This window comes from Struthio camelus, chromosome 12, assembly GCF_040807025.1.
Source record: "Struthio camelus isolate bStrCam1 chromosome 12, bStrCam1.hap1, whole genome shotgun sequence".
NCBI classification, from domain to species: Eukaryota; Metazoa; Chordata; class Aves; order Struthioniformes; family Struthionidae; genus Struthio; species Struthio camelus.
This window is the reverse complement of record NC_090953.1, coordinates 1,240,890-1,266,491: the sequence shown is the minus strand read 5'-3', so window position 1 is coordinate 1,266,491 and position 25,602 is coordinate 1,240,890. Positions and strand designations below refer to the sequence as shown.

The window sequence follows — 25,602 nt, the reverse complement described above, 5'->3', positions numbered from 1 at the left end:
AGAAAGAAAGAGGACTTGCACAGGCCAGGCCAGGGTTAAGCAGAGCCGCTGGCCTCCTCTGGAGGGCTCTCGGGGGCTGACCTGCGTTCGTGCCTTAAAGAAAGCTCAGCACGACCAGATGTAAATGTTTAAAAACATCTATATGCTAAAAATAGCTCTATAGGCAACTGCTCTGTTGACATCTCCAGTGACTAATAGCCTGAGCACGGCGAAAAGGCTCCTCCGCTCTCTCTTTGTCTGCCTTCGCCCATCTCGGGCGCCCTCCTCCTCCTCGCGGTCCTCGCTCGCGCCAGCGGCGTTCCTAGCTTCCCGCGTCCCAACGCCAGCTCCTCGCGGAAGAACCCCGCCGTTCGTTCGTGCGAGTCGTCGTTACCGCTCGCAGCCCGTTTGCGACGGCTCGCAGCCCGGCGAGGGCCGGGTTTCCGCTCGGCTTCGCAGCCGGGCGGAGGGCTGCCCGGGTTCCCGCCGAGCCCCCGGAGCAGGACGCGTCCCCCTGGCCTTGGGGGCCGCCGGCCACTCGCGGGGCTGCGGCTGGCTGGTGCCCTCTGCGGTTGTTCCTCCCGATAGGACATACGACGACTGAAACGAAGAGGTAGCTCATCCCTTGCGGGGCCCCGCCGGATCGGCGGAGGCCGGGGAGAGGCGCGCCTGCTCCCGCCGGGCTGCATCCCGCCTCCGCGGGGACCGCCGCTCCGCGGAGCCGGGGATGCTCTTGATTTCGGAGAGCTGACTTGAGACCGGCCCGATTTCACAAAACAGCCCTTCCGGACGTGGAAACTGGCCCGCGCGCCGCAGCAGCCGGGGTGAAGGGGATCGGCTCCCCGCGGAGCGGAGCAGGAGGGCGCTGGCGCGGCCGTCGGAAACCGCCCGCCCGGGGCAGAGCAAGCGGCCGCCGGGGATGGAGGCCAGAGGGGACGGAGGCCCGGGACTTGCGTCGCCGTTGCTTCTGCTCAAGCTGAGCAAACAAGAAGGCAAAAGGCAAAACCAGCTGCCACAGCCCGTTCCTGCAGGGAACAATGACCTTCGTTTTGGAACAATGACCAAAGGAGATCGTTTTCTATATTTATTTAAAAAAAAAAAAATCAAATCTAAGAATAAAAGCTGTCCTTTGGGCTTTGTCTTAAGCAGGTATCTCTGCAAACAGCTGAGGCATCGCTCACCCCGAAGATTACCGAGCAACTCGTTTGGGAAGAGGAGCCGCGTATCTCGTGGTCACAGGATTTCACGCAGCCCTCGTTGCTCCCAGCAGATATCTTCATTCTGGAGGGAAGAGGTGAAGCGCTTTGCTGGGAAGCAAAAAAGCAAATCCCAGGAAAACAGTTGACAGATGATGTCATCTACCATGTGCAGGTTCATTTAATACCTCCCTGTCGGATGTTTATAGCCAACAGTAACTTCCTCAGACAGGTAACTTTACAAGGCAGCGCACGTCTCCATTGTCAGTACATACTTGTTCCGTCAGTCAGATTTCAGAAAGCTAGAAAACTGCATGGTCAGTACAGTACACATCTATGGAGCCGTGCTCTTTTTTCCCCCCCATGAGAGACCTAAGTGGAAATAGGTGCCTTAAATTTGGTTCCAAGGAAAAACACGTTTGCTTTTTTGAATTATGTTTTTCCTGGCCCAGGGTTACAGTTCTCTTTCTGGCAAAGTCCTCCTTTAGGCGTCCTCCAGGCTTGGTAAGCCCAGGAGCAACCCCTGCTTGCATCAGCTATAATTCTGAATATACGCTCTTTTTCTTTTCTTCCCCCTACCGAAGATTCATTATTTGAGCAAATGTACTGCTCCTGTTTCCTAATAGCCTTGGTTCAAAATACCCTACTGCTGCATTTTCTAGCAATGCCAAAAGGTCCCACTAATACACAGTGCTTAAGGCTGCTTGTCCCCGGTATTTCCAAGCAGCCACCTGATCCACGTGCACTTAGAGCAACGGAAGTCTGTGCTGGCGATGGATGAACTCCTGCAGGCACCAGCAAGAAAAACGACATTATGTCTTTGGAATTACGTTTTGCCATAGCTACCTTTGCTAGCCTGGCTAGAGCTCGGCTGTGCTCTACTTCCAGAAAAGTACCTCTGTTGATGGGTAAACTGCCTACCGAAATATAATTTGGAAAATCCATTTCAGTTAGTTACAATAGACTTGTTCTTCTTTTAACACCAAAGCAAGCTGCCTGTGTCCGGCTTCCCACTTGATGTGGGGTCACTAGCACCTTTCACAAAGCCTTGGAAACAACTGATTCCTCAGAGCCGAAGACCTCCTCAGGCTGGGATTTTGTCCTCCTAAAAGAGTAAAATTGCTTTTAAAAAAAAAAAAAAGTCAGCTCACAGACTCCTTGCAATCGCTGCGCCTAAGCAGAAGTTAACCACTGCGACTGAAATACGAGCTGGTCTCCACCTTTACGCAAAACTCTGGGAGGCGCCAAAAAAATCCTTCGGGGAAGCAATGTCTCTGTCTTGAATCCATCCAGAGGCAAACGGCTTGCCAGGCAGCTGCGACTTGCAAGGCCGTTCTTGAGGCGTCCCCGAAGCAGCTGAAATCGGTTCTGCCCTGGAGAAATGATTCCTTGATGCCCCCGAGCGGCATTTAAAGAATATTTTGGCCCTCTCTGGCCCGTCGCCTTACGAAGAAGGGACGCCACGGGCACCTGCTGCCCTCCGTCAGTTAGGCACCCCTTTCTGTGCAAACCTCGCCCTCGCTGATCTTATTACAAGGCAGAAGCTATTTATTTAAATTAAAGGTTAGCTGAAGCGGGCTGAGGCTCTGCGGGAGGAAAAGCAAGCATGACTTGGGGCCTTGTGGTGCTGCAGCACGAAATGGAATAAGACAACCCTCCTGGGATTCAGTTTCTAGAGAAATAGAGCAAATCATCCCCAAAGCCTTGTCCTCTTCCCAGGGTATTTGGGTCTTTCTCATGGTGTTTTGCAGGCCACGCTTATGTCTAAACGAGAGTAGCGTTTGCCCCCCCACCCCGAAATCACAACTGATACAGGCTGCAGCTGGCTCCGCACCGCAGCAAAACCGAGCAGGGAGCCGGAAAAGCCGTGGCAGGTTTCACGGCCGCACGGCCCTTCCGAGCGACTCGCCGAAGGGAACGGCCACGGCCACGGCCGAGCCGCGGCTTCGCGGCGAGCTGCAGCCCAGGGCGAGCTGCAGGGCCGCCGGCGCGGGGTCCCGGGGCAACGCCGCGGCGTCTCAGCGGGGCGGCCGCGTTGGACGCGCGAAACGCGCTGCCACCGCGCGCTGCCTCTCCCCTTCCTTTTATGAGTTTTTCCCAAGACAGCGTCCCTGATTGCAGAGCACAGGCTCGAAGAGCTCGGTGCCTGCCTTAAGGAACGATTCTCTTCTTTTTCTCCTGGGTGCTTTGTATGTGGGGGCCGATCCACCAGCAAGATGCATTAAGAGCACCTGCAAACGTCATAGACGTTTCTGCTGTATCCTGCTACAAAAAGATTAATTTTCTTGCTTTGCAAAATTTTTTTTTATTACCAAGCAGAAAAGAGAATCCATACAGTTCATGGGCCTCCTACCTCAGGGCGTTATCGCTTATTCAGTTAATTTTACCCACTGTCCTGATATGATGCTTAAGGAAGTATTTTCATGAAAACCTGTGTCGGACAAGAAATACTCTCATCTAATAAATACGAAGCAATAACAAACAGTTATGTTTAAATTTCTTGTCCTACTGGTGTTTTAAAATAAGACTTAAACATACCAGAAAGAACTAAGATAGGAAAAGGCTTGGTTAGAATAACCAATCGAAATTTGTCTTGTGACAAACGTGATTTGAGTCGAGAAAGTAGCTTTGCCACATAGATTTCATCAAACCTGCTCACACTATAGCAGCGTTGGAAAGGGACCCTGAGAGCGAGACAACTCGCCATGTTAGAGGCATTTCACTGTTATCCGTGCGAGGTAGTTCAGGGGTGGCCACTACAGCCGGAGGGGGCCAAACCCCAGAGGGAACCAACCTCAAATCAGGGACCTACAAAACCCAGATCTGTCTTTGAATCTGTTATTCTTGAATCCAACTCTACCAGAAGCACGGATGAGGTCTCTGGGCTTTTTTTTTTTTTTTTCCTTTCCTTGAATCTTGCACACTCAAACCGACCTCTTCCATCTAGTTCCCAGAGCATTGGCATGAAAGATCAAAAGCCAGAGTCTGGGTACGGCAGAAGGCAAAGAGGGAAGAAGCACGTAAGTCCTCCGCTGGAAAGTGTGGTGGTAACAAAGAAGTTTTCTCAAGGGAAAGCAGTTTTCTGAGAAAGTTTCTGTTTACAGCCAGAAAATGTGAAACATGGAATTAAGTGATAACGACTCTGCTCCGAGGGACGAGGGACGACTCCTCCGCCTTCAATGGCGACTTGCAACCAGTCTAACTTGGAAGGCTGATAAAGAAAATTATCTTTGCCCGCATATATTTACATCTGGGACCATTATTAAACAGCCCACAAAAAGCAAAGACAAACAGCAAATAATAACAGCCTTTGAGACGTGGCTACGGCACCCTTCCGCGGCGCCCGTGCGCTGGGCCGGGAGCCTGGGACACAGCCCCGGCCTCGGCTGCTGGAGGAGTAAGCCTAGCCCACCACTGCTGAGGTGAAAGGAATCGATTTTAAGAAAGAAAAAAGAAAGGGGGGGGGGGGGGGGAAGGAGAGAAGAGAAAAAAAAAGAAAAAAAAGGCGGCACGCAACCACAAGTTTGAGCACAGCTCCCAAACGCTGAGATCTTCTCTATGCCAATGCTCCCCCTCGTGGGAAAATGCTTCCAAAACACGTACATCTCTGCTCATTTCTTTCGCTATGGAAGTCATTAATACCTAATGCAGTTTAAAAATCCTTTGTTTCTATTTTTCTCCATTTGAAAAGGGGGAAAAAAAGACAGATTGCTTCTATTTATTAGAAACAAAGGCAGCTTATTTAATTTTAAAATATGAAATTAGAGCCTCTTCTATATGAAATATTCTCTTTTAAACTGACTTTGTGTAGAACTTGCAGAGATTGCCTTGAAGCCACTTAGGATATGATGAATGGCAGCAAGATTCATCGTGCACTATACAAAAACAGAAGTTGCAAGGAACAGCGCGAGCATCACAGGAGTAGATGACAGTTTAGCAATTTAGAAATTTCTAGCAGAGGAGTTGCAGTAAAAGTACCGGGCTGCTGCTGATAACACTTAACTATTCAGAATAAATCCTTTATAGTCATTAATTAGAGGTTGTTAATTATGTGGCTTCATTTTCTATTTGTGATATGTTTTATGAGTTTAATATGATATCGTGCTGCTCATTCATGTTCCTTGGGCATCTTGAATGAGTTAATAGTTTTTAAAAGACAGACAGTCCCCTATTGCTTTTTTCTTCAGAATCTAGAAAAAATAGAGCCCCAGTCTTAGCTGGAGCCTTCAGGCACCATCATACTAAAATAATTAACAAATAAATTTCCTTTGATGTCAAATGCTACTGGAAATTCTCAGCGAAAGCTCACTACCTGCCACTGAATTTCACTGCTTTCAGAACGGTCTCAGTAACTCCTAATGACCTTCCTGTAAACAGTGGTCCTTCCAGCCTTAAGACTTTTCAGAGCTGAAGTTAGCAACTGATGAACAGATTAATTGCTGATGGACAAAATTAGCAGAGTACAGCATCAAAGTTTGCCTTGTTTAGACTGCAGATATGTTGTTACATAGTATCTGCTGTACAAGGCTGTGCAAGCGAATGGACTGAACTGCTAATTACGTTTCCTTACCCCACAGTTCAGAGGAAATCTTACTCCAATTGACAAAGTGAAAAATATAGTGCAAGAGTTGATTACAAATTAAGCTGGTGTAACTAATTTAATTAAAGAGTAAACCACGGGGAAGAAAAGCATTGCTCTTATTCCATACTTCTGCTTTAATTGCATGGCATGACAAAACGAGGAACCTTATCATAGAAAAACATCCCCACCTGCTTTTCATAGAGAAGAAAGTATTTTCACAGCCATAGTTGCCTTTTAGTGAGTCTGTCCAGCTGAAAAACAAGACAAAATCTTGCAAAACGCATCTTGTAGGATTCTTTGTGATACAGCATTCCAACAGGAGTCCAAATACACAGATGTTAAGTTTTGTTCAAAGTAGGATTTAAAAAAAAAAAAGAGGTTCCCAGAGTCTTTATTTATTTGGGGAATATCACCGAGTTCTTAGTTTCTCATGCAAATACCAAGCAGTCAGTTCCCTTCACATCCTGGTGGCACAATAACGGACACAATAGTGGACACAATAATGTCTCATTTGAAGTTACATCTAATTATAGAAGCATCTGTAGAAAGTGCTGCTTAAGGACATATGTACTTCCCTAATGTTGAAGTCAAGCTGAGCAATGAGGGTCCAAAGGCATTTGAAGTTAAGGCTAAATATAACTGAAGCTGAGCACCCAGAGTTAGACGGTAATTTTGAAAATGGCTTTTCCCCCACCTACTCAAGCTGACAGGCCTGCAGATGTGCAGTAACCTATAGAACAATAAAGGGGACTGTCTTCGCTTTTTATAACTTTGGCACTGAAAGCAGGGACATTACAAGCTCTTGTTGGCACAGTTGTGACATTTGTCCAGTATACTGTTTTGCAAAGGGAAATTTTCCCCTGCTGTTTATAATGGGTAGCCTAGCTGGAATTCATTCAATCATTTCATGCCTTCAGGAAAGCTTTATGAGGCATATTATTAAAATAGTTACAAATCCCCAAAATCTCAGCAGATGTTTGCGCTGAACTGAAAGGATTTCTCACAGTTTAACCAAGTACAAGCCCATTAGAGTAATCACTGTTTCACCGAGGCACGGTTCCCTAAAATCTCTCACAAACCACTGAGGGGGGTGAACGTTATGCATTGACCAGGTAACGCATCCCTGAGATGCTGGAATAGTTTATCGGATACTACGAGACTGAGATGGAGGGCATTCGTCCCTCCCACTGCACACACAGTCACCTCTAAGGCCCTCCTGTGGCTACGCAGTGGATATCAAATGTCACTTCCAGTGGGAAAAGGACATCTGAGCAAGGAATCTCTGCCTGGTTCTTCGGGGAAGGGTAAATTCACGGTCAAATCCTCAGCGGCAAGGGGGAAACTACCCCTACAGAAATTCTGCAGAGAGAAAACGTGTAGATAGCGATAGCTGGCACCACTACTATGGACACCCCAGGCAGGAGCAGAGAGAAACAAGACAGTGGCAACCACAGAGAGGAAGGGCTATAGGCTTCCCTCACCTTCCATGCTGCAGGTGAGTAATCTTAAAAAAGAACAGGATCCAACTGGCAACATCTTGTCCATAGGAAAGCTTCACCCACAAGATAAGCAAAGACTCCAGTCTGAAAAATATGTACTCACAGGAAAAAATGCAAATATTTAGCAGGAAAAGTGTCCCAGTAAAACAAAAAAACCCACCACCACCACCAAGTCTACCTTGTTCCAGTCTAGTCGTTTGGTTCTGAATTTTTCATGTCTCTTAATGAAGATGATACTGTTTTTATGCACCTCTATAATCTATAGCAACTCTCTCTTCCTTAGGTAAATCATACAGTAATAGATCTCTGTAAGGTCATCTTATTTCCAGAGAAAAGTTGTATTTAATGCACACGCCCGATGCGCTGCACCCAACAGAAAATGAAGCTCTTTCTTTGTCACCCACCCCAATTTCCACTTCGGAAGCAAATTAAACTAAACTAAGTCCACTTTGGTTCTGTATTAAGAACATTCATATACTTTAAGAGATTTATGTAATCAACCTTGAAATTCCAGCTTTTGTTAATTCAGAAGTGTTTGTAAATATAGAAGGCTCTGTGAGCAACAGTGCTATTAGGAACAGGGAGACAGCAGCCCAACTTTTGAGAGTGCGATATTCAGCTCTACACAAGCCAGATTTTTTTCCCTGTCATCATTCGAGTATTTCCCCAAAACTTTTCAGACTACAGGTGCATTTTAAATACTCAAGTCCTTGCCTAGTTTATTCCAAATAAAAGGGGTTTTTTTTGTGTGTGAGGAAACAATAACATTTAACAATTCAGTTGCAAAGTACTTAGCATCTGCGCACGCTCTTTATAGGTCACGAAGGTGTAATCTTAAGCAACAGAACTTCCGAAAAACCTCACTAAAAATCATGGCAAGGTTGATGTTTGGAGGAAAACAAAATGACTTCCTTGATGAAAAGGGATTTCAAACCCTCAGACTGCTTTCACTATACAGTAGTTTTCTGCCACAGATTCTTCAGCCTCCTATTTTGCACTAGCGGCATCTGGAATAGGTATTACAAAGACTCTCCTAGGAGAAGAAGTTAAGGGTAGTGACCATAGCAATCATCAGATGATTAGATGGAAATCTACCCTTAATTGGGGAAACAAGGCAGGAAGAGGAAGGTAGAGAGGGCAAACAGAAGCATCCAGCAGATTTCCCCTGCAGATTCTTACAGTAACAGAATTCCAAAAAAATTTTTAAACAGCAAGGGCACCAGGGCAGCTTCCCCCGACACTGCATTGCTGCCACACCAAGGACAGATGCACAGACCACATCTAGCTCACCTCCACCAATCAAACATTGTCTGTTTTGAATTCAGAGTTGTTAAACAGGAACTTCCCATTTAGAATAGTTATATAGAAGCAAAGGATGTTATTCTAGCTCCATATCAATGAAGATAAATCTGGAACTATAACTGGTAGTAGTACTAATTTAGGTGTTTTTCCTCCCCTGTTAATTCAACTAAACTTTTCACCCCCTGTATCCACATCATTACATGGCCAGGCGTTTCATGGTTTTACTATGCTTTATGCGAGGAAGTGCCTCTTTCTTTTGAGATTCAAATTAAGAGTTTTTCTTATACCATTTGGAGACTGCAGCCGTATAGAAGTCTTCTCTGACTAGGGAAAAAAAGTAAAACCATTGGCAGTGTTTGAAGGCCACTGAGCATATGAGAAATAATGTTATTTAACATTTTTTGAATAAAGTTTTAATAGGTACCTTCAACTTAATATTCATTTCCATTTTCATTTTTTAATAAACAGTAAAGATGAATGAGATGTTTCCTTCTCTAATAGAAATCAAAATCTAAGCTAAAAAAATTTTTAAGCTCAAGAAGTGGCATTTCAGTACAATAATCTGTTTTTATTTTTACAATGTTTTGATTGAAACAATGTAGAAATTTAACCTGCAAAACTGAATTTATGTCACAATGTCTATCAGAAGGCAATACAGGCATCTTGTTTCATTTTTAATTAGACAAAATATTTTTCTGGACACCAGATATTACAAACTCTTAACACTATACATTTCACTTTATTTTAGAGACTAATTTATCATAATTTAAATCTATCTTATAAACAATTTCTTTTAAAAAACATGTGGAGGATAAAAAGAACTCAAGTATTAAACTCAAGGCCTTGATTTTTTTTTTTTTCTTTTTACACAAAGTTTTTAACAAATGTATCAAAATGACAACTCTATGGTTATTATAGCTACTAGTCAGGCTCTGTAACACACTGCTCCACAATTTCACGCAAGTTTGGATTCTCCATCGCAGCTGCTACTCTCTCTTTATCATTGATTTGCTTGTTGACTGCAAAACATCACATATAAAGTAAAGTCAGAAGCAGTTTACTGATGCAGTACCTGTAAAGTACCACTGAAACACGACAAACAAGGCATTGTACTCCAATGAAGTTTTCCAAACCTAATGCACACAGTGCTCTAGGAAGGAGCAAGTGCTGCTCTGCAGTAGTGGTACATCGTGTCAACTTTCTTTGCAATTTGCTATGTAGGTAGAGATTCAAATTTGCCTAGTATCTGTAAAAGTACTGTACAGGCAGACATTTAAGTGATACGGCCTAGATAAAGAAGGTTGTGCCAGATAACAGAAGGGCAACAAGATAGAAAGGAAAACACAAAGACGCTCAAGAGCAAAGACTCAAAAGAGACAGGATTAACAGGAAATTTGGGAACAGAGGCAAATGAAAGCTCAGTCACACAAGAACATCCATCATGGACCAACTATTTTTGATACTTTTCTAGTTTGGGAAAGGAATATGAAATACACTGATAACATGTCTTAACATCAAGCATAAAATTTGTGACAAAGTAATAGTCTGAGTTCCTCTAAGTTTGATTTCTAGTCATTTAATCAAAAGAACAGGTTTCCCTGCCCCTCCCTGTACAAAGATACCTAATGTTCAAAGACAAAGTTCAAGGCCAGTGCCTGGACAAAGGCTTTAACAGCTACTGAAGACAGTGACTGACTATAACTTTGAAAGAATTTCAAGGTCCTGTAGGTTTTATTTTATATTTGTTGGTTGATCTTGCTACCTTAACTTCATGATACCAAAAACATACAGTTCTCAGTCAGTCATGAAGTTCTTCATGTTAATAATTCAGCAGCCTATTGGTAACTTTTTTATTAGAAACATAACTCAACATCTGCAAGAAACAGGATTTTTTACAAGCAGCTTACGTTCACAGTACCACTACAACTTTTGAAACAGCCTCAGCTACATGTTTCATTGTAAAGCTTTAACAACATACTAGTTTCTGGAAAGGACAGTAAGGTGGGGGAGGAAAAGGACTTCCCCAAGGACACAACATTCAGTCTACTCAAGCTCCTCTCATTCATAAGTTCTACTTACTGTCCTCTTCAGTGGAATGTGTACCTTCAGAAATGTAGATTTCCAGCTAGAGAAGAGATCGATAACATTAGACACATACATCAATAGTTAAATATATTCATTACTGAAAGAAATGTAATTTACCCTTTTTAAAAGTTCATGGACAATGAAAAGTGATCAATGGCAATAGCTGATCTTAAGACTGCAGTGCAATACAATCCCAAGACAATCTCCACTCCATTTCACAGTCCCCAGCGATCCTTCTTTGAAATTGCAGGGGCATTCTTTCCTCATTAGCATCAGCTGCTTGTGTGAAAAAGTAATTGCATTGAGGCTACTGAAAGCAGGGTGGAGAACCTGGCATTATCTTTTCATTTAGTTCTCTGCAGACCACATTAAAAATTCCTAAGACACGGGTCATAAAGATTTCCTCAGCCCAGTTCCTATTCCAAACTCTGCAGTTCTTCTGAACTCTTCTACCCTGAAGTTTTTACTTCAGGGATTATGACTATATAAAGTAGCAGAACTCCCCTTAACTAACTGAGGAGAAAACTACTGGATATTCCAAATGGTATAGCAGATTTACTAACTATTAACATTTTTATATTCACGATGCTTGAATATGTTAAAATATTCCAGAAGGCCATATTCATTTTCTCCAAGGCAACAGTATGACTCAGATTCATCATAACATTGGCTTTAAAAACACCATCTCCTCCACCAAGCAAGCAATTGGATGACAGGTGGTCAGGAGATTCCTTGAAACCCAGTATATTTCATAATTTCAGCAAAGAAACTGTCTTTTGTAAAGAAAAGGAAGAATCAAAGCTATTCAGCGATTCCTTCAGGTGCTTCACAGTACTGCAACATTCACTCCTTCCATAAGGAAGTAACAAGTTTTAAAGAGACCCCATCCTTAACGGGAGCTTGCAAGTCACTTGATCCTACAGTGTACCCTCTTTTAAAGGGAAAGTATAGCACTTGGCATCCATTCATGTAGTTTACTGTAAGTTCTAGAACAGATACTTTACCTTATGTCTAAAAGGCAGACATCTCTGAAGTTTTATTCTTAAACAAAGGCCTGTTTAAACAAAAGAGAGAAGAATTTTTGCTTGTCAAATTCAAGATTTGAGGTGCATTTTCAGAGGATACAGATTTACAATCAAAAACCACCAGTATAATTGGCAACTTTTTCCTTTAGCACTCTGAGCAGCATAAGCCACAGAAGAGATTAAATAACCATTCTTGACCCCTTTGGAGAGAGCTTCTCAGTTGAGTTTGGACCTGCTCTACAGGCTTAGGAGGTCTTCAGTCTCTGAATACCTTCTAGAAACACTAAATACACAGAAATCCTCCATTTCCAGCTTCCCTTTACATTTTTAAATGGAGTTTTTTTGACAGTCACTGTGGCTCCATCTGTACTGAGGAGAATGTTTGTTTTGTGTTCTGACATTTGTTAAAAATCCAGTATAAATTGCTTGAAGAAAAAACCCACAAGCCTGCAATGACGCGGAGGCCATTCAAGCCCACTAGCTTCCCTATTAAATGTCTACCATACAGAAGTGCTAACTACTTTAAAACAACATACAAAAAAATACCCTAACAAAAAAACTCCATCCACAACTAATCCCCGTGGCCAAATAAAACTACAAAGATATATATCACCATTAAAAAAAATAAATAAATAGAAAAAAGCAGCTGTGGGTCAACATTCAAGCGTTGCTTGAAAAGTCTATTGCTATAGTTCTGTCTAGATCTGCTTGTCTAGAGCAAACAGTAACGCAGGGAAGAAAACAAACAAACAAACAAACAAAAACCTTTGATGCAACTGAGCAAAGCGTTGTGGTTCATCTCGGGGAGCCACATCCTAGTTTGGGACATCCCTACTGCTAGCCTATTGCAGTTTTCCACAAGGCCTGGCTTTTCAACGAGCTGTAGCAGTATTACAGCCCCAGTTTGTCCTCGCTCTGAGCCAGTGATAACAGCAGCTCCTACCAGTGAAGGAGAGAATATTTTTCCCCAATCTCCTCTGGGAATCTCCTTTACCTATTCCCAGTCTCCTTTGGGAAGAGGTGGCAAACTGGACAGAAACAATTCAAAAGCTACTTATTTGGACTCTAAAAAGTTACATTCAAGCAACTTAGAGAGAAAAACTGAATTCCCACGTATTATTGTATTCACAAATCCCTAGAAAAAGGGAGAGCGCTGAAAAGGGGTCTTAAAGTCCAATACATAAGTCAGTAAGGTTAGGAGACCGCTCCAGGTATATGAATTCCTTTCCTCAGTCACTTGGGATTAATTCCCCGTTCTGGCAGTCTAAAATTCTTGAGAATTCTATTCTACTTAGAAATTTATTTTAAAAAGTATAGAATAAATAAGGAGCAGTCACGTGCAGGCTCTGAGAACATTTATAATTAGACAAAAAAAACAACCAAACCATTCAGGTCTTTAACAAATATTTCAGTATGCTGTTTCATGTTTTCAAAGGTCAGCCGATGCAACAAGCCCTCAAGATCAACAAATTCTGCCCATTTACGAGAAACTTACTGGAAAACCACCTTGTTAAATATCAGTTACGTTCCCCTTGATATAAGAGAAAACGTGATATCAAGTGCTGTATACATGATTAGCAAAACTTAGTTTGATGTGCTATGGACTACACCGGTCCTTGGCTCTAAGTCCTAACCCACTGACGCTCCTAACAGGGTAAACTTAACTCCTAACAGTTTCAAGCTACAAAAAAAATTATTACTGGCTGGCATGCTATTACTTCACTGTCTTGTGTAGAAAGTAAAGTGCAGGTAGTAAAGGTCTGTTTTGGCATAAATACACGTACTTTTTGATTAAAGCTTGTAATTTATTTTAAATATTTAAGACAGACTGCGAAATCTTAATACATAAGAGTTGTTAATGTTGGTACATTTAAGCAAATTATTTCAGAGAACAGAAACCTGCTTTCACCACAAATAAGAAAAAAATAAAATAAGCCAGTGTCGATTCTTATCCAACTTTACTGCTTTCAGACTCCTAAGAGTTCATAAACTTTTTTTGGTATTTTTTGAGCACGTGTAGGTTTTTGTGCAGGTATGGGCAAGGCTAAAGGAAATGGTCCTGAAAATTTACCTTTTTTTGTTTAAATTTAAGAATTGACAAATTTTCAATTTAACATTATTAGAATAGCTTGGAAGTGGTATAGAATCCCTCCTTTATATTCTCCTAGTGGATTATTGAGCACTTCTCTTCTTGAAGAATTTGTCCAAGTTGATGAAACAAGATCTTGGATGTCCCCACATTTCTTCTGTTTTTTTTTGTTGTTGTTGTTGTTGTTTTGCTTTTTTTTGTATTGTTAACCAATTTTTCAAGATAAAATTTCTAGTTAAATTGCTGGCAAAACAATACTGCATTTTAACTAAGACTGATCTTATTCAGATAATCCATAGTTAACTTTATATTCATTATTACAGATTTAATGAAATAGAAATCTTACCAATGAGAGTAGCCAAAGAACAATGAGGTACTGTTGGTGTAAACCTGATGATAACCAGATACTCATCTTCACCTATCTCGTGTACTTCAACGCAGCTTTCCGTTACCACTTCCAGTTCTTCTAAAGTATTAGGTTTCTCCGGGTCCCGAATAGTACGGATTATATCTAAAGCAGAAGACAAGACACCAACAATATAAAGTAGCTTTCCTATATTTAATACATAATTTGTTTGTTAAGAAGTCATCTTCCCAGCATTGTTAATTTTTCTCCTCTTCAGAGGAGGCAGAGCTATAAACATCAGTGATGTATTATCTCAGGAGCTGCTTCAGAATTGGGCAAACTGAGGCATTTGTTGTTCACTATGAACATGTTTTTCACACACCAGTTCTAAGCTTGCTATTATTTTTGCAATCCCATGTTAACAAATACAAATCAAAACATGCCTATTAAAGGATATATATCAGCTTTAGATTTATATGTGACTTAGTATGACCTATGCAGAAGATATCTGAAATGTTAACTATATGTTTATCTAAGTCAGATTCTGGAAAATCTGAAAAGCAAGCAAACCTATTAATAAGATAAGTCGTTTTTCATTCCCACCTTTTTCCCCTCCAGTTCCTAGCCTGGGCCTCATAGATAAGATTTTGAGACCATCTTAAGGAAAGCCAGTACAGAAATAATGCACTAATCCATATTTATCTGTATCAATGAAGGGTAAGCATCAGGCGTGATCATTTCCTTACCTTGTAAAACGTGGGGATCAACTAGGTTTAATATATCTGTGTGGAAAATGATAAACAGCACTGCTGCTTATAGAGTATTTTTCTTGTGTTCTGGATTAGTTTAAGAAGGTTTCATAATACAAGCAATCACATTTGTTGTTACTTCTCCCATAGATCAAAAGGTTTTCAAGGGATACTCAAAAGCTACAACGTATGATTACAGGGCGCTGAAAAATAACGCACAAGATGGTATAGGAATTCAATAGGTTTAAGAACCTATTGAAAAATAAAACTCTGCATTTCAATGTTTGCTGAGTAATGTAGGATATAAGTAGAAACAATGAGATCTCAAGTCTGCGCACATCTGCGGCATGTACCCAGCATAACCGGAAGAAATACTAATTTTGACAATGAATGCCAAATCTAAGAAGTTCCCACCTGTCACCTTCCCTTTTTTTTTTTTCCTGCTTTGTATGCTGTTGTTTGCTCCTTAAAAGAGCAGGTACAAGCATTTTTGCTATAAATAAGGTAACAGAAGTAATATGGGTTAAGGTAAGTCAAAAAAATAAGAAGGAAAAAAGGGAAGATATTTCTAACTAGCTGTGGCGATTGTATTTTCATTGCAGCCCTACAAATAGTTCTACCACAACAGTTAACTGTATTTCTAAAGTAAACGCCACACGAGCTTTCAATACAGCAAATTAGTTCAGTCTGTCTTCAGGTACACAGACAGGCCCACCCAACTCTAACTTGAAAGCTGCGTAGCTGCTTTTAGCGCATTCCTGCGATTAAGCTAATAGGCCCAGCCTCTCAGCAGGGATCACAGGCCTAGTACGACATGGCGCTAATATTGCTATATCGCTTCCAGGCGGAATTTAGCCTCTTCCCAGCCAGTGGGCAGGAAGAGTAGTTCATGTTTGTCTGGACTTCCTCCATGGAGACATATCCTAAAGTTTCTGACTGGCGAGTGGGGAAAAGACTTTACTAGGACAGTTGTATATACAAGTTTTCACTCTCGACGCCGACCTCACCCTCCTGCAGAGGCTACTCAAATTGCTCTCTGGACCTAGGTAAACCTTTCAGCAGGGTTGGGAACCACTTGCTGTCCAAAGTAAATTGTCGTCACTTATACCGTAAAGTAAAACTTGTGATGAAGGAGAAAACTTATCCCCGTTCCCTAATTTCCAGGGAAGCAGACTGTTGCCTGAATCATCCTGAAGCCTCCAGCCTGTTTCAGCTTTCTCTGTCTGCATCATAAGGATGTCATGCTGCTGAATTATGAACCTAGAACACACAGTAGATGTCACGAGGCTATTTGTTCGATGTTCCCAAGGAATTGCTAACTGTCCCCTCAATTACATTAGGTATTGTTAGGGTAACAAGCAAACAAACTGTTTAGCTTTATTAAAATGTTTCCCAGGAAATGGATTAATAGTCTCATTCGTCAGACTGAGAAAAAAAAAATATTTTCACATTTTTTCCCCATTGTTCTGGCACTTTCTGCATAAAGTTTTAGTTGACTTGTTTGGCTAGACTTCTATAGTTGAACTACAGTGTGTATATATATACACACATATGCCAAAATTATCTTTGTGTATACAAGTTTCCTCAATTTCTGATGTATTTCTTTCTCTATTTTTAAATTTTATTCTCTTTCTATGTGAAAGGCCCACATAAACAAAGAGGAAAACAATTACTTCCCCAGCCACTAAGAGGAATGCTAAAGCTGATTTAGTTCAGTAGTACTTCACAGATGTCTCTAGCCCTCTAAATCCTACAAACAGTATTTCCAGACATGAAATCGCTCCATATTTTACAGGAGCGCTGCTAAAGACTCAGGCGTTCAGTAGCAGAAATCCTCATTTTGCTGGGCTAAGTAGCTGACCTTTCTGGAATTACTTGCCTTCCCAGGTGTGTCCAGCTTCTCTTCTGAGGTGATGAAACAGCAAGGTAACTCCCCCCAGCGCACAGACCGAGCAAGCAGTCTCAACCCCTTCCCCACATGCTCAGGGGCTGAGAAGCAGTAACATCATTCCCCCCATCCCGTGGTGCATTAAGATAATTCTCTCAACACGCTCCTTGCTCAGGATCCGAACTGAAAGCCACCAAGGCACACGCTCCACCCCAAGGTCACGGCACCCACCCCATCTCCAGCCACTGTCTGGGGCTCGCGGTGTGCTTGGCAAAAGTTAGCAGAGCCTCAGGACAGTCTCTCATCCCGACCCTAACACTTTCCAGACCCTGGAACACCTGAAGGATAATCCCCGAGACCCGACAGTGCTTCTCATTTTCAAGGGAGCCAAATGTACTCGTTCTCTCCTCCCACTCCGCACCACAAGCGCCCCAGGGGGCACCCACACCCCAACACCAGCAGCAGCAGCCACTCTCCGCCCAGCCCCTCAAGGCCCCCACAGGGCAGCTCCCACACGCTCACCCCAAGGGCACAGCACTCAGCCCCACAGGCCAGGGCAGGGCCAGGCCTCACTTCCCCCACACCCCCTTCAATGGCACAGCCCCAGCCCCCCCAGGACCCTATCCTCGCAGCCCGTGCCCCTCGCCCCACGGCTCTGCGCCCAACCCCGGGGGCCTCGCCCCAAAGCCCCCCTCCCATGATCCTTCCCCCCGAAACCCTCCACAGCCCCCGTGACCTCCGCCCCCCGGCTCCTCACAGGCCCCATGACCCCTACCCCACAACGCCCCACAGGCCCCCCCGCCCCACAACAGGCCCCACAGCCTCCCCGAGGACCAGCGCTCCCCCCCGCGCAGCCCCGCGACAGTCACCGTAAACCTCGAGCGCCTTGTCCTGCTCCATGGCCTGCTTCCGCGGGGCATGGCAGCCCCTATGGAGCCCGGAGTACCACAGCACCCTGCCCAGCGTGTGCGACAGCAGCCCCAACACCAGCGACATCCTCCCGCTCCGCCATGGGAGAGCGCGAACCGGACCCGCGCGGCCACCGTCGGCCGCCGCCACAGCGGGAAGTTCCTGCCGGGCGCGGGGCGGGGCCAGAGCGCCGAGCCCTGGGGGCGGGGCATCGCGTTAGGGGCGGGGCTTGACTGCCGCGTCCCCGCCCAGAGGTGGGACCTCGCTGCCGAGACCTCGCCCAGGGGTGGGGTTACGCCACGCGGCCCCGCCCAGGGGTGGGGTTACGCTGTCGAGGCCCCGCCCAAGAGGGGCGGGGCTGCCCCCGCTCGGCGTGTGGCGGGCTTGGCCGCCGCGCGTGAGCGGCCGTTGCCGCGGGCGTCGCGGCCGCCCTGAGGCAGCCCGAGGGGGCTCCGCCGCCGCGGGCAGCGCTGCCGGCTCCGCCCGGCTCCGGGGAGCTGCTGTGGGGCAGAGGCCCGGCTGGAAACAACGTGCTGCCGCCGCTCTTTCAGGAGGGCTAAGATTCCCCTTTGCTGGGTTTGTGCTTTTGTCGCCCGCGGGAGGCAGAGGACGTGCTAGAAACGCGCAGTTTGAGAACAGCGTTTCTTGGCGAGCACGCGCTGCCAGCGGAAGCAGCCGAGCTTTCTAGTGCGTCGACTGCGCAGCTTAAAAAGGGCATTTAAAGAGGACTACAGTGGTTTTTTCCTTTGAGGACTGTTGGACCAACTAATTTTTTTTTTAAAGGTTGTGCCATGTTCTGATGTCAATCTAGATGAAAGCAGAAGCGAAACATTCTTTGCCCATTCGAGTTCTCCTTTAGATAAAAATAGTGTGTTTTCACAGGCTGTGCCGGAGCAGCAGGGGCCCGGCCCCACAGCACCCGAGCAGGGCAGACCGGCAGACGGTGGCCGGGTTCAACCAAGAGCTGTGCTCGCCAGGCGAGTTCGTGGTGACGACGTCAGGCCGGGAAGTCCGTCTGCGAGTCGGGTCTAGATCAACAGGGCCCAATGCCAGGCAGGGGCAAGGCCGCGGTGAGCTGGAGACCAGCACACCTACAGCACAGCCCAGGTGGGGGCTGAACGCCCAGGGCTTCCCTGAAATGGGCTCCTGGGCCCCTGGGCAGGGGGTGGGGGGAGGCTGGCCAGCGCCTTAGGGCCTGTTAGTGCACTCAGGGCCTCGGGAGAGGTGCCTTGGACTGATGGTTTACCCCAAGAAACCCCACTTTTTCCAAGTAACAGTAGTGTGTAAGCTTCAAAAGGAGAATCTGGCAAGGAGCTGTCATTACGTTGGGGTTAATTTAATGTCGAAACTAGAGCTACAAGTCGAAGAAGAAGGTTGCATAATGGGAACGAGGGGTCAGGTTTGCCCTTGGGTCCAGGCTGCTCAGGGCTGTACGGAGTCGTGTCCTCAACATCAACGTCCCCGCGAGGGGGAGGTCTCCCCTCGCAGGCTCCGCCACCCGCCCGCGGGGACCGGCGGTCGCAGCGCGCCCGGCTGCTGCGTGACCCGGGCGGCCGCCGTCGGCGCTCGGGAGACTACAGCTCCCAGCAGGCAACGCTCCCCTGCGCGCGGGGGAGGGCGGGGGGGCCGGCGCGCTGCCTGCTGGGAGCTGTAGGCGCACGATGGGGGTTGGCCGGCTCTGTCAGCTGACCGGAAGGAAGGGCTGCCCCGTCCAAGATGGCGGCGGGGGAGGAGGCGGTGCTGGCGGCGGCGGGTCGGGGCGCGGGCGGCGGTTAGGCTGGGGGTTCGCGGCCCGCCCTGAGGAGGATGGAGGGAGCGAAGCGGGAGCTGCGCGTCCTGTTGGCGCCCCTCTCGGAGGAGGCGCAGGGCTCCCTGCGGGACGCGGCCCGGGTCCAGCTGAGCGGGGGCCAGGACGCTCTGGGCAGCCTCCTGGCCCCTGGCGGGATCTACCTGCAATCGCTGGTGCCGGGCAGCGGCGGCCGGGGCCGGGGCAGCGTCCTCCCGGGAGACTGGGCTGAGTAAGTGGCGGGGGGCGAGCAGGGGAAGGGGGCGCCGGGAGGGGTTCCCCGGGGTCCCTCTGCTTTGGTGAGAGGCGCCGGGTGGGCCCCAGGAGCTGAGGGCGCTCCCCCAGGGGGAGCAGCCCTGCGCAGGCGAGGGGAGTCCCTGAAAGCTGCAGGAGACCAAGGGAGATTTTCAAACCCTGCCTTGAAATGGGATGCGCTCCCCTTAAATCCCGCTGCTGGGGGTAGGGAGACTGTATCCACTTACTCTTGGGTTGTGGTACGGCTGCGTTCATTACAGTAAATCAGAAGTGAGAACGATTTCCACTGGCTTTGTAGCATTGCTGGCTTGAAATTCCATAGCGCCCTGAGTGCTTGACTTCCTTGTCTCATGGTCAGTAGCAAGCTCTTGTGCATGACATGCAGTGATCACATGAGATGTTTCTCATCAGCTTTGGTAGCTTTCAATGCTGAGTCAAAACCACAACCAGATTGCAACTCTAAATGTTTGCAGTGTCAAGCAGTGCCCACACTGTTAGGGTGTTCTTATGTTTCACTGTGCTTCATCCTGAGTGGCCTTCTAGCTGTTTACTCTTTGCCTGCTCCCCTCACCATGTGGGAGCAGGTATGGAGTCACCCGAAGAGTTTCTCAGCCCTAGCAGTAGGGAGGCAGAATGGCAGGAGGTGGCCTGGCAGCTCTGTTTCTCCCTAGCTGACAGTACTGCCGTTACCCCTCCTAAAAGAAGTTCTGAAGCACAGCATTGTTCACATGCTACATAACATCATGAAGGAGTGAAGGGAGGGGACCCAAGAGGATAGAACAATCTTTTATTCCTCTGAGAGGAGGAAAGGTAGGGGTACCCCCAGCACTGTTTTGCATTGCAGTCTGCACTAGGGGTGAAATGTTTTCTATGTTTTATAGTGTTGTAGGGCGGTTGGCATGTTTACTGCGAAATATTAAAATTATGCTGTCTGTCGTTAGCAAGCTTCCAGAACTGTTCAATGTATGGTATGTGGAAAGAGAGCAAGGTGAATAAACATATTGAATGTTGTATCTTCAGCTTCATGTGGGAGAGTACAGAAGATTATGATCTGCAAGCAGACAAGACAAAAATACTGACTCTTAGTAAAAGTCATGAACTGTTTGTCTATGAGTTCACTATAGAAGATGGAAAATACAACCCGATTTCCCTGCACAGTTGTAAGGAAGATATACTTAAAAAGCTCCTCGAAGTTAAGAATATTAGTGAGTAAATTTCAATGTCTACTCCATATGTGAAATTACTGTAAGGCTAATTCTGCTTCATCTGGTGAAACAAGTAAAGGCAGCAGGATTGAGCCTTAGGAAAGTGTAAAATATTTTCACGCTGTTTTCTGTGCATTGGTGGTTTGGAAGTCCCATATTGTGGTCGGTAGCAGTATTAATGAACTTGAAAAATAGTAGTGACACTTCTGTATTCAAAGATGATACTATTGGAGGGATTTAAGCTGTTGTAGGGTAAGGTATTTGGATGATAGAAAGTATTACAAATAAGCTCAATAAACATATTCATGCAGCCCTACTGTCTCAAATTATCCCTGTAATTTTAGAATTGATGGGAAGAAAACAGGGATGGGGCTATTCACTAATCCTGCACAAAATTCGCTAATGTGTTTAACTTCATGTTCCATAATTAGCAAACGTAGTGTAGAGTTAAAATGCACAGTCTTTGCAGGACGTAGAGCTTTGATGTTTTACATATTCTTAAGCAGTCTCCCTTGAGGGAGACTTTTAAAAAAAATTTTTATTTCCAAGACAGCTTTTATTTTTAGTATTGACTGAAAGATTGTTTTTTGTTTTGTTTTGTTTGTTTTTTGTCCTTTACAGTAGTACCTACTTAAACAGCCAGCACTGTTTTAGAGAACAGTTCTCTAACATTGCTCCTGATATAAAATGTCAGATTTAAAACAACACTGCCAAACACATACAACCCCCAAGTTTATTAAGACAGAGGAAATGAATTTGCGCTACAATTTTATTAAGATACCTTTACAATCAAAAGCATCAGTTTGTTAGCATCCTAAAATATTGTCTTTAAATTTGCAGGTCTGTCTTCAGTTTGGTCTTCAAAGATCCTGTCTTTTAAGGAGAACACATGCATACTTCTGCTCAATAACTTTATTCTTGTGCATTTTACCTTTCCTGGAGAAGGTTCACACTTAGAGACATGTGACTGCGTTACCCTTGATATGCCGCCACAAGTTTTGGAAAGAATAACAGATACAAATTTCTGCAGGGGAATTCTGTTTTTGTTAGATAGTTCTGGCTGGATTTGTATCCTTTGTGATAGAGACTAGCTCTCAGTGTAAATGATCTGGAAGAATACGGTCAGTTTTCTGTTTTGGGATTCTCTCAGGATTTAACCCAAACTTCATTAAAGAAATTCCAGCATCTCTACTCTGAAGATGCTTTCAACAAAGGAATTCTGTAGTAAAGTGCCAGTCATGGTAGTAAAAAATGCTGAACTCGTATCGAATCTAGTTTTTCAGCTTGCCACAGGAAATGTTTCACGCTGGAGTAATGGTTTTCAACATTTTTTGATATGTGGATGTATGTATGGCAAGCTGGAGTCTACTGCCAATAGGCTTTCTGTTCTTAATTAGGTCCTTTAGAAGTAGTCTACAGATATTCAGTGCATCAGAGCTTGGAAAACAGTTATCTGTCTTTTGTGTCCTGAAGAGCAGGAGCTCAGACCTGTCGGATTGTTTCGCAGCGTGCTTAGCTTTAGCCTCCTCTTGTAATTTTTTAATTCAATTTCAAGCGCGAATTTTTGAAAAGGCTATAGCCTGTTTTCCTAAATAGGAGACTTTGGCCACTGGCAGAGCTTCCCCTATTCATGTTTGGGCATGGTTGTCCAAGTAGCTTTCCTTACTGAGTAGTCTTACCCAGAGTTTAAAACCAGAGCTTACTGCCTTCCAACCAAAGTTTTCTGAGCGTTAAAGCAGCCTCCGGTTAATGGTGTAACATTTGTCATGTTAGTTGTTATTTGTTGAGATGTTCTTCAGGTTTTCAACCAGTTGGCATAGAGTTACATTAAGGTGAGGCCAAAATGAAAGATTTATTGGTTTTACAGCAGTTTGTTCAAACTGTATACATACTGTGAAGATCAGTATAGATTTTTTTCCAAGTTGGATAGTAAGAAAAAGGAAGCTGAAATGCAGTTCAAAGCTTGCAGTGTTTGTCCCCAGTTCACTTCTAAGGATAAATTAACTCTTTTGAAGTAGCATAGGTTATGTGTTTGTATAGCACCTAGCACGATTCACACTTCTGATCATCATTGGGCTTAGAGTGCTCTTATAAAACAAGTAATTCTGAATATGTTGCTGTGCAAAGATTGATTTGGGCCATGAAGTTGACAGAAATTCATTGTCTTCCCCCCTCCTGTGTAATTTTTTGTCTGCTGGACAATCTGAAGCCTGACGTTTTCTTTGATACTGTACAAAGATGTATTTGATTCTTTTGATGGTGCACATTTAGCAAACATTGACGTAGCACTCTGCCAGGGAGACGTGGAGGATGAGGACAGGAGTACAACCATCCCATTGCCGCTCACTGCAGTAAAAGTGTCACATGATCTCAGTGTTGCTGTGATCCTCAGTTCTTCCAACTCTGCCATTTCTGTGGATCTAAACACGTATTTCAGGTATGTTTGCAACAGAATTCCTAAATACAAATTTTGAGAACAACTAACATTAAGAAATTGCCTAATCTTGGTATTCCAGCAGCTCAGACACTATCAGCTTTGTATTTTGAGTCCTGGCTCTATGGTAGGTCAAAAATAATTTTAAAAAATCACATTCCTTTAAAGATTGCCCGTGTGCTTCAGTTTTTGTTCTGTTACTTTAACAAATAGAAATAATGGACTTTATGTTTTCTCTAGGAAGATTAGGCTATCAGCTGTTAACTGCTGGCCATGGTAATTGGTAGCACTTTTAGAAGTACTGTAGGGCATGAGGTTGTTAAACTGTTCTGTTACAGCTATACCAATTTTGTTTGATAAAATAGGCCTCGGTTGTAATTTGGAGGTTGCCCACCTCAAAGGAAATGACCTCAGGTTTTGATGGCTTATGTGGACGTTTATGTGAATGATATTAATTTGAAAGAATACCGCTTCTTTGCGATAGCTCCAGTTTGTTTGCGATTTTGGTTGTAGCTTTGCTGGTAGAGTGGTTAAATGTGAAAGAAGAAAAATGCTAAAATCATGAGGGAGGTGAGACCTGACTATTTCTTTCTTTTTTTCAGACAGTTCCCTGAGCATTTGCTCTGTAAGAAAGATCCTGAAAGTCTTCCAGTGAAGCCGCCTGAAGGACTTGATGAGGATGACCTTGCTAGTTCTGATTATAGTATGGAGCTTATGACATCGTCTTTCCGGACGGATAGGTACGTTATGAAAATAACTTCTAGGACTGTTTTTTGCTTCCTGCAGAACAGTGATCACTAAACTACTGAATTTTTAAAATTACAGTTGTTGCAAATGGAGTCAGATATGTGAAAGCTCATCCTGCTTTAAATCTTATATAAATGTTAGGATACTGTTAGGAAAAGGACCGAGACAACTTCACATATGTCACTGAACAACTTCCAAGTAGTAATTACTGTTTGCTGCATTGGCATAAGTTTGAGTCGGTATTAGCAGATTTTTGTATTCCAAGTTCTTTAGAATTTGTTGCATGTTTATTACAGAGGGGTGTACACATGGACTTCAAATTACTTGGTGTTCATATAAAACATTTCAACTATGTTGTGAACTTAAAAAGCTTCCAGTAAAAATATTAAACTTAGTGAACTTTATCAGCTAATGCAGTTATGATCGTTCTACTTGCCTGCAGTCATATTTGAATAGAAATAAACTGGGGACATGTTAAGGCTAGAATGCAAGATGCTGGATGTAATCTGTAAATCTAAATGTGTATTATTTGACTGATGAAACTTTAGAAGTTGATCTCTATGTTTTCCTTGGCATAATAACTGGTATTATAGATAACTTTTTTCTTCATACCAGGTCCTGGAAGGCACACTTATCTTCACTGTGTAATGTAATAAGGAGGAGAAAACCAGGTTATCCACGTGTGGTGTACGGCAATTTACCTTGGTACCAGTATTTTCCCCATCTTAAATATCATGATTCTGCAATCTATGAAAGTTCTGAGGAGACCGTGGCCATTGTTCCTCAGGATGCTACATGTGTCCTTTCCAAACAATTACAAAACGATGGTACAGATATCAGCGATGTAGGACAGCAGTGGAAACAAATTCCTGTGGAAGGATCACAAGAAATGGTGAAACTGGAGTGTAAATCTGTGACTGCGTTTAAAGCACTGTTTGCAGTGTTAACAAGTGACAAAGGATTGACTGTTGCACTCTGGGATTTAGAGTCACGAGATGTGACCTATTACCACTTTGGCAAAAATTGTGTTTATGTGGATTGTAATGAAGCACCGTTATGTTTACTTCTGACAGGTGAGATTTGTTACATGATCGTTCTGATGCAGGCTTCTGTTCAAAACATTTTTGTTTGTGGTGCTATTCTTTCCCATCCGTCTCGCTGCTGTGTGCTAATTTGTAATGCATTCTTGCTGAGGTAAAATCCAAATGGAGCAGCTGCAGCTTTGTATCTTCATTTTGAAAGAGAGGCAGTAGATATAAATGTTGCTTTGTAGCAGCTTGCTTATATATTTTTAATTATCATTTGATTCTTTTATTTAGAACATGGTCTCTCCTTAATTCTGTTTGGTTTAACTCAAGAAGAGTTCTTGAATAGATTGATGATCTATGGCAGTGCTGGAGTCGTAGATTCCGTTTGTCATCTCAATGGGTGGGGACGATGTTCGATTCCTATACATGCGCTAGAGGTAAAAAAAAAAGTTTGATTCGTGTCTTACTTTAAAGATATATTTTCGTTATCTGTAATGA

The 25,602-nt window shown here is 44.2% G+C and overlaps 3 protein-coding genes across 5 annotated transcripts in view; 2 read left to right on the top strand and 1 right to left on the bottom strand.

The window, feature by feature from the left end:
- The window catches only part of ADAMTS7 (ADAM metallopeptidase with thrombospondin type 1 motif 7), a 106,743-nt gene extending 90,646 nt beyond the window's left edge, over positions 1–16,097 (top strand). Inside the window, exon 24 of the mRNA XM_068958066.1 lies at positions 16,017–16,097. Within this exon, the coding sequence (XP_068814167.1) occupies positions 16,017–16,036 (20 nt within the window). The 3' untranslated portion in view covers positions 16,037–16,097. The remainder of the gene's footprint in view (positions 1–16,016) is intronic.
- CIAO2A (cytosolic iron-sulfur assembly component 2A) lies at positions 9,101–17,848 on the bottom strand. 2 transcript variants are annotated; one of them, XM_068958067.1, is made up of 6 exons: positions 15,961–16,106; positions 14,850–14,885; positions 14,104–14,268; positions 11,648–11,697; positions 10,638–10,683; positions 9,101–9,577 (listed from the first exon to the last, which is right to left on the bottom strand). In XM_068958067.1, the coding sequence occupies exons 1-6, from the start codon at positions 16,082–16,084 to the stop codon at positions 9,480–9,482; spliced, it is 519 nt and encodes a 172-aa protein (XP_068814168.1). In that variant the 5' UTR covers positions 16,085–16,106; the 3' UTR covers positions 9,101–9,479. The 2 variants fall into 2 exon arrangements, with proteins under 2 accessions (XP_068814168.1, XP_068814169.1); XM_068958068.1 differs by lacking the exons at positions 14,850–14,885; positions 15,961–16,106 and adding an exon at positions 17,610–17,848.
- A 1,510-nt stretch (positions 17,849–19,358) lies between these two features.
- Positions 19,359–25,602, top strand: part of SPG11 (SPG11 vesicle trafficking associated, spatacsin) — a 36,584-nt gene continuing 30,340 nt past the window's right edge. For both annotated transcript variants that reach the window (XR_011143670.1, XM_009686368.2), the window contains exons 1-7: positions 19,359–19,667; positions 20,711–20,895; positions 21,736–21,963; positions 23,134–23,332; positions 23,932–24,069; positions 24,692–25,149; positions 25,396–25,541. Coding sequence is in view for 1 of the 2 variants with exons in the window: in XM_009686368.2 (XP_009684663.2) it covers positions 19,456–19,667; positions 20,711–20,895; positions 21,736–21,963; positions 23,134–23,332; positions 23,932–24,069; positions 24,692–25,149; positions 25,396–25,541 (1,566 nt within the window). In the remaining variant the exon portion in view is untranslated. The remainder of the gene's footprint in view (positions 19,668–20,710; positions 20,896–21,735; positions 21,964–23,133; positions 23,333–23,931; positions 24,070–24,691; positions 25,150–25,395; positions 25,542–25,602) is intronic.

Bases quoted from the DNA above. Each gene is read 5' to 3' on its own strand.
- CIAO2A (XM_068958067.1), bottom strand. From the start codon at position 16,084: ATGATGCAGACAGAGAAAGCTGAAACAGGCTGGAGGCTTCAGGATGAT. The intron at 10,684-11,647 runs GTAAAGTATCTG...TCTCTTCTCTAG, and splicing joins GTCTGCCTTTTAGACATAAG to CTGGAAATCTACATTTCTGA. The intron at 9,578-10,637 runs GTAAGTAGAACT...GATGTTTTGCAG, and splicing joins ACATTCCACTGAAGAGGACA to TCAACAAGCAAATCAATGAT.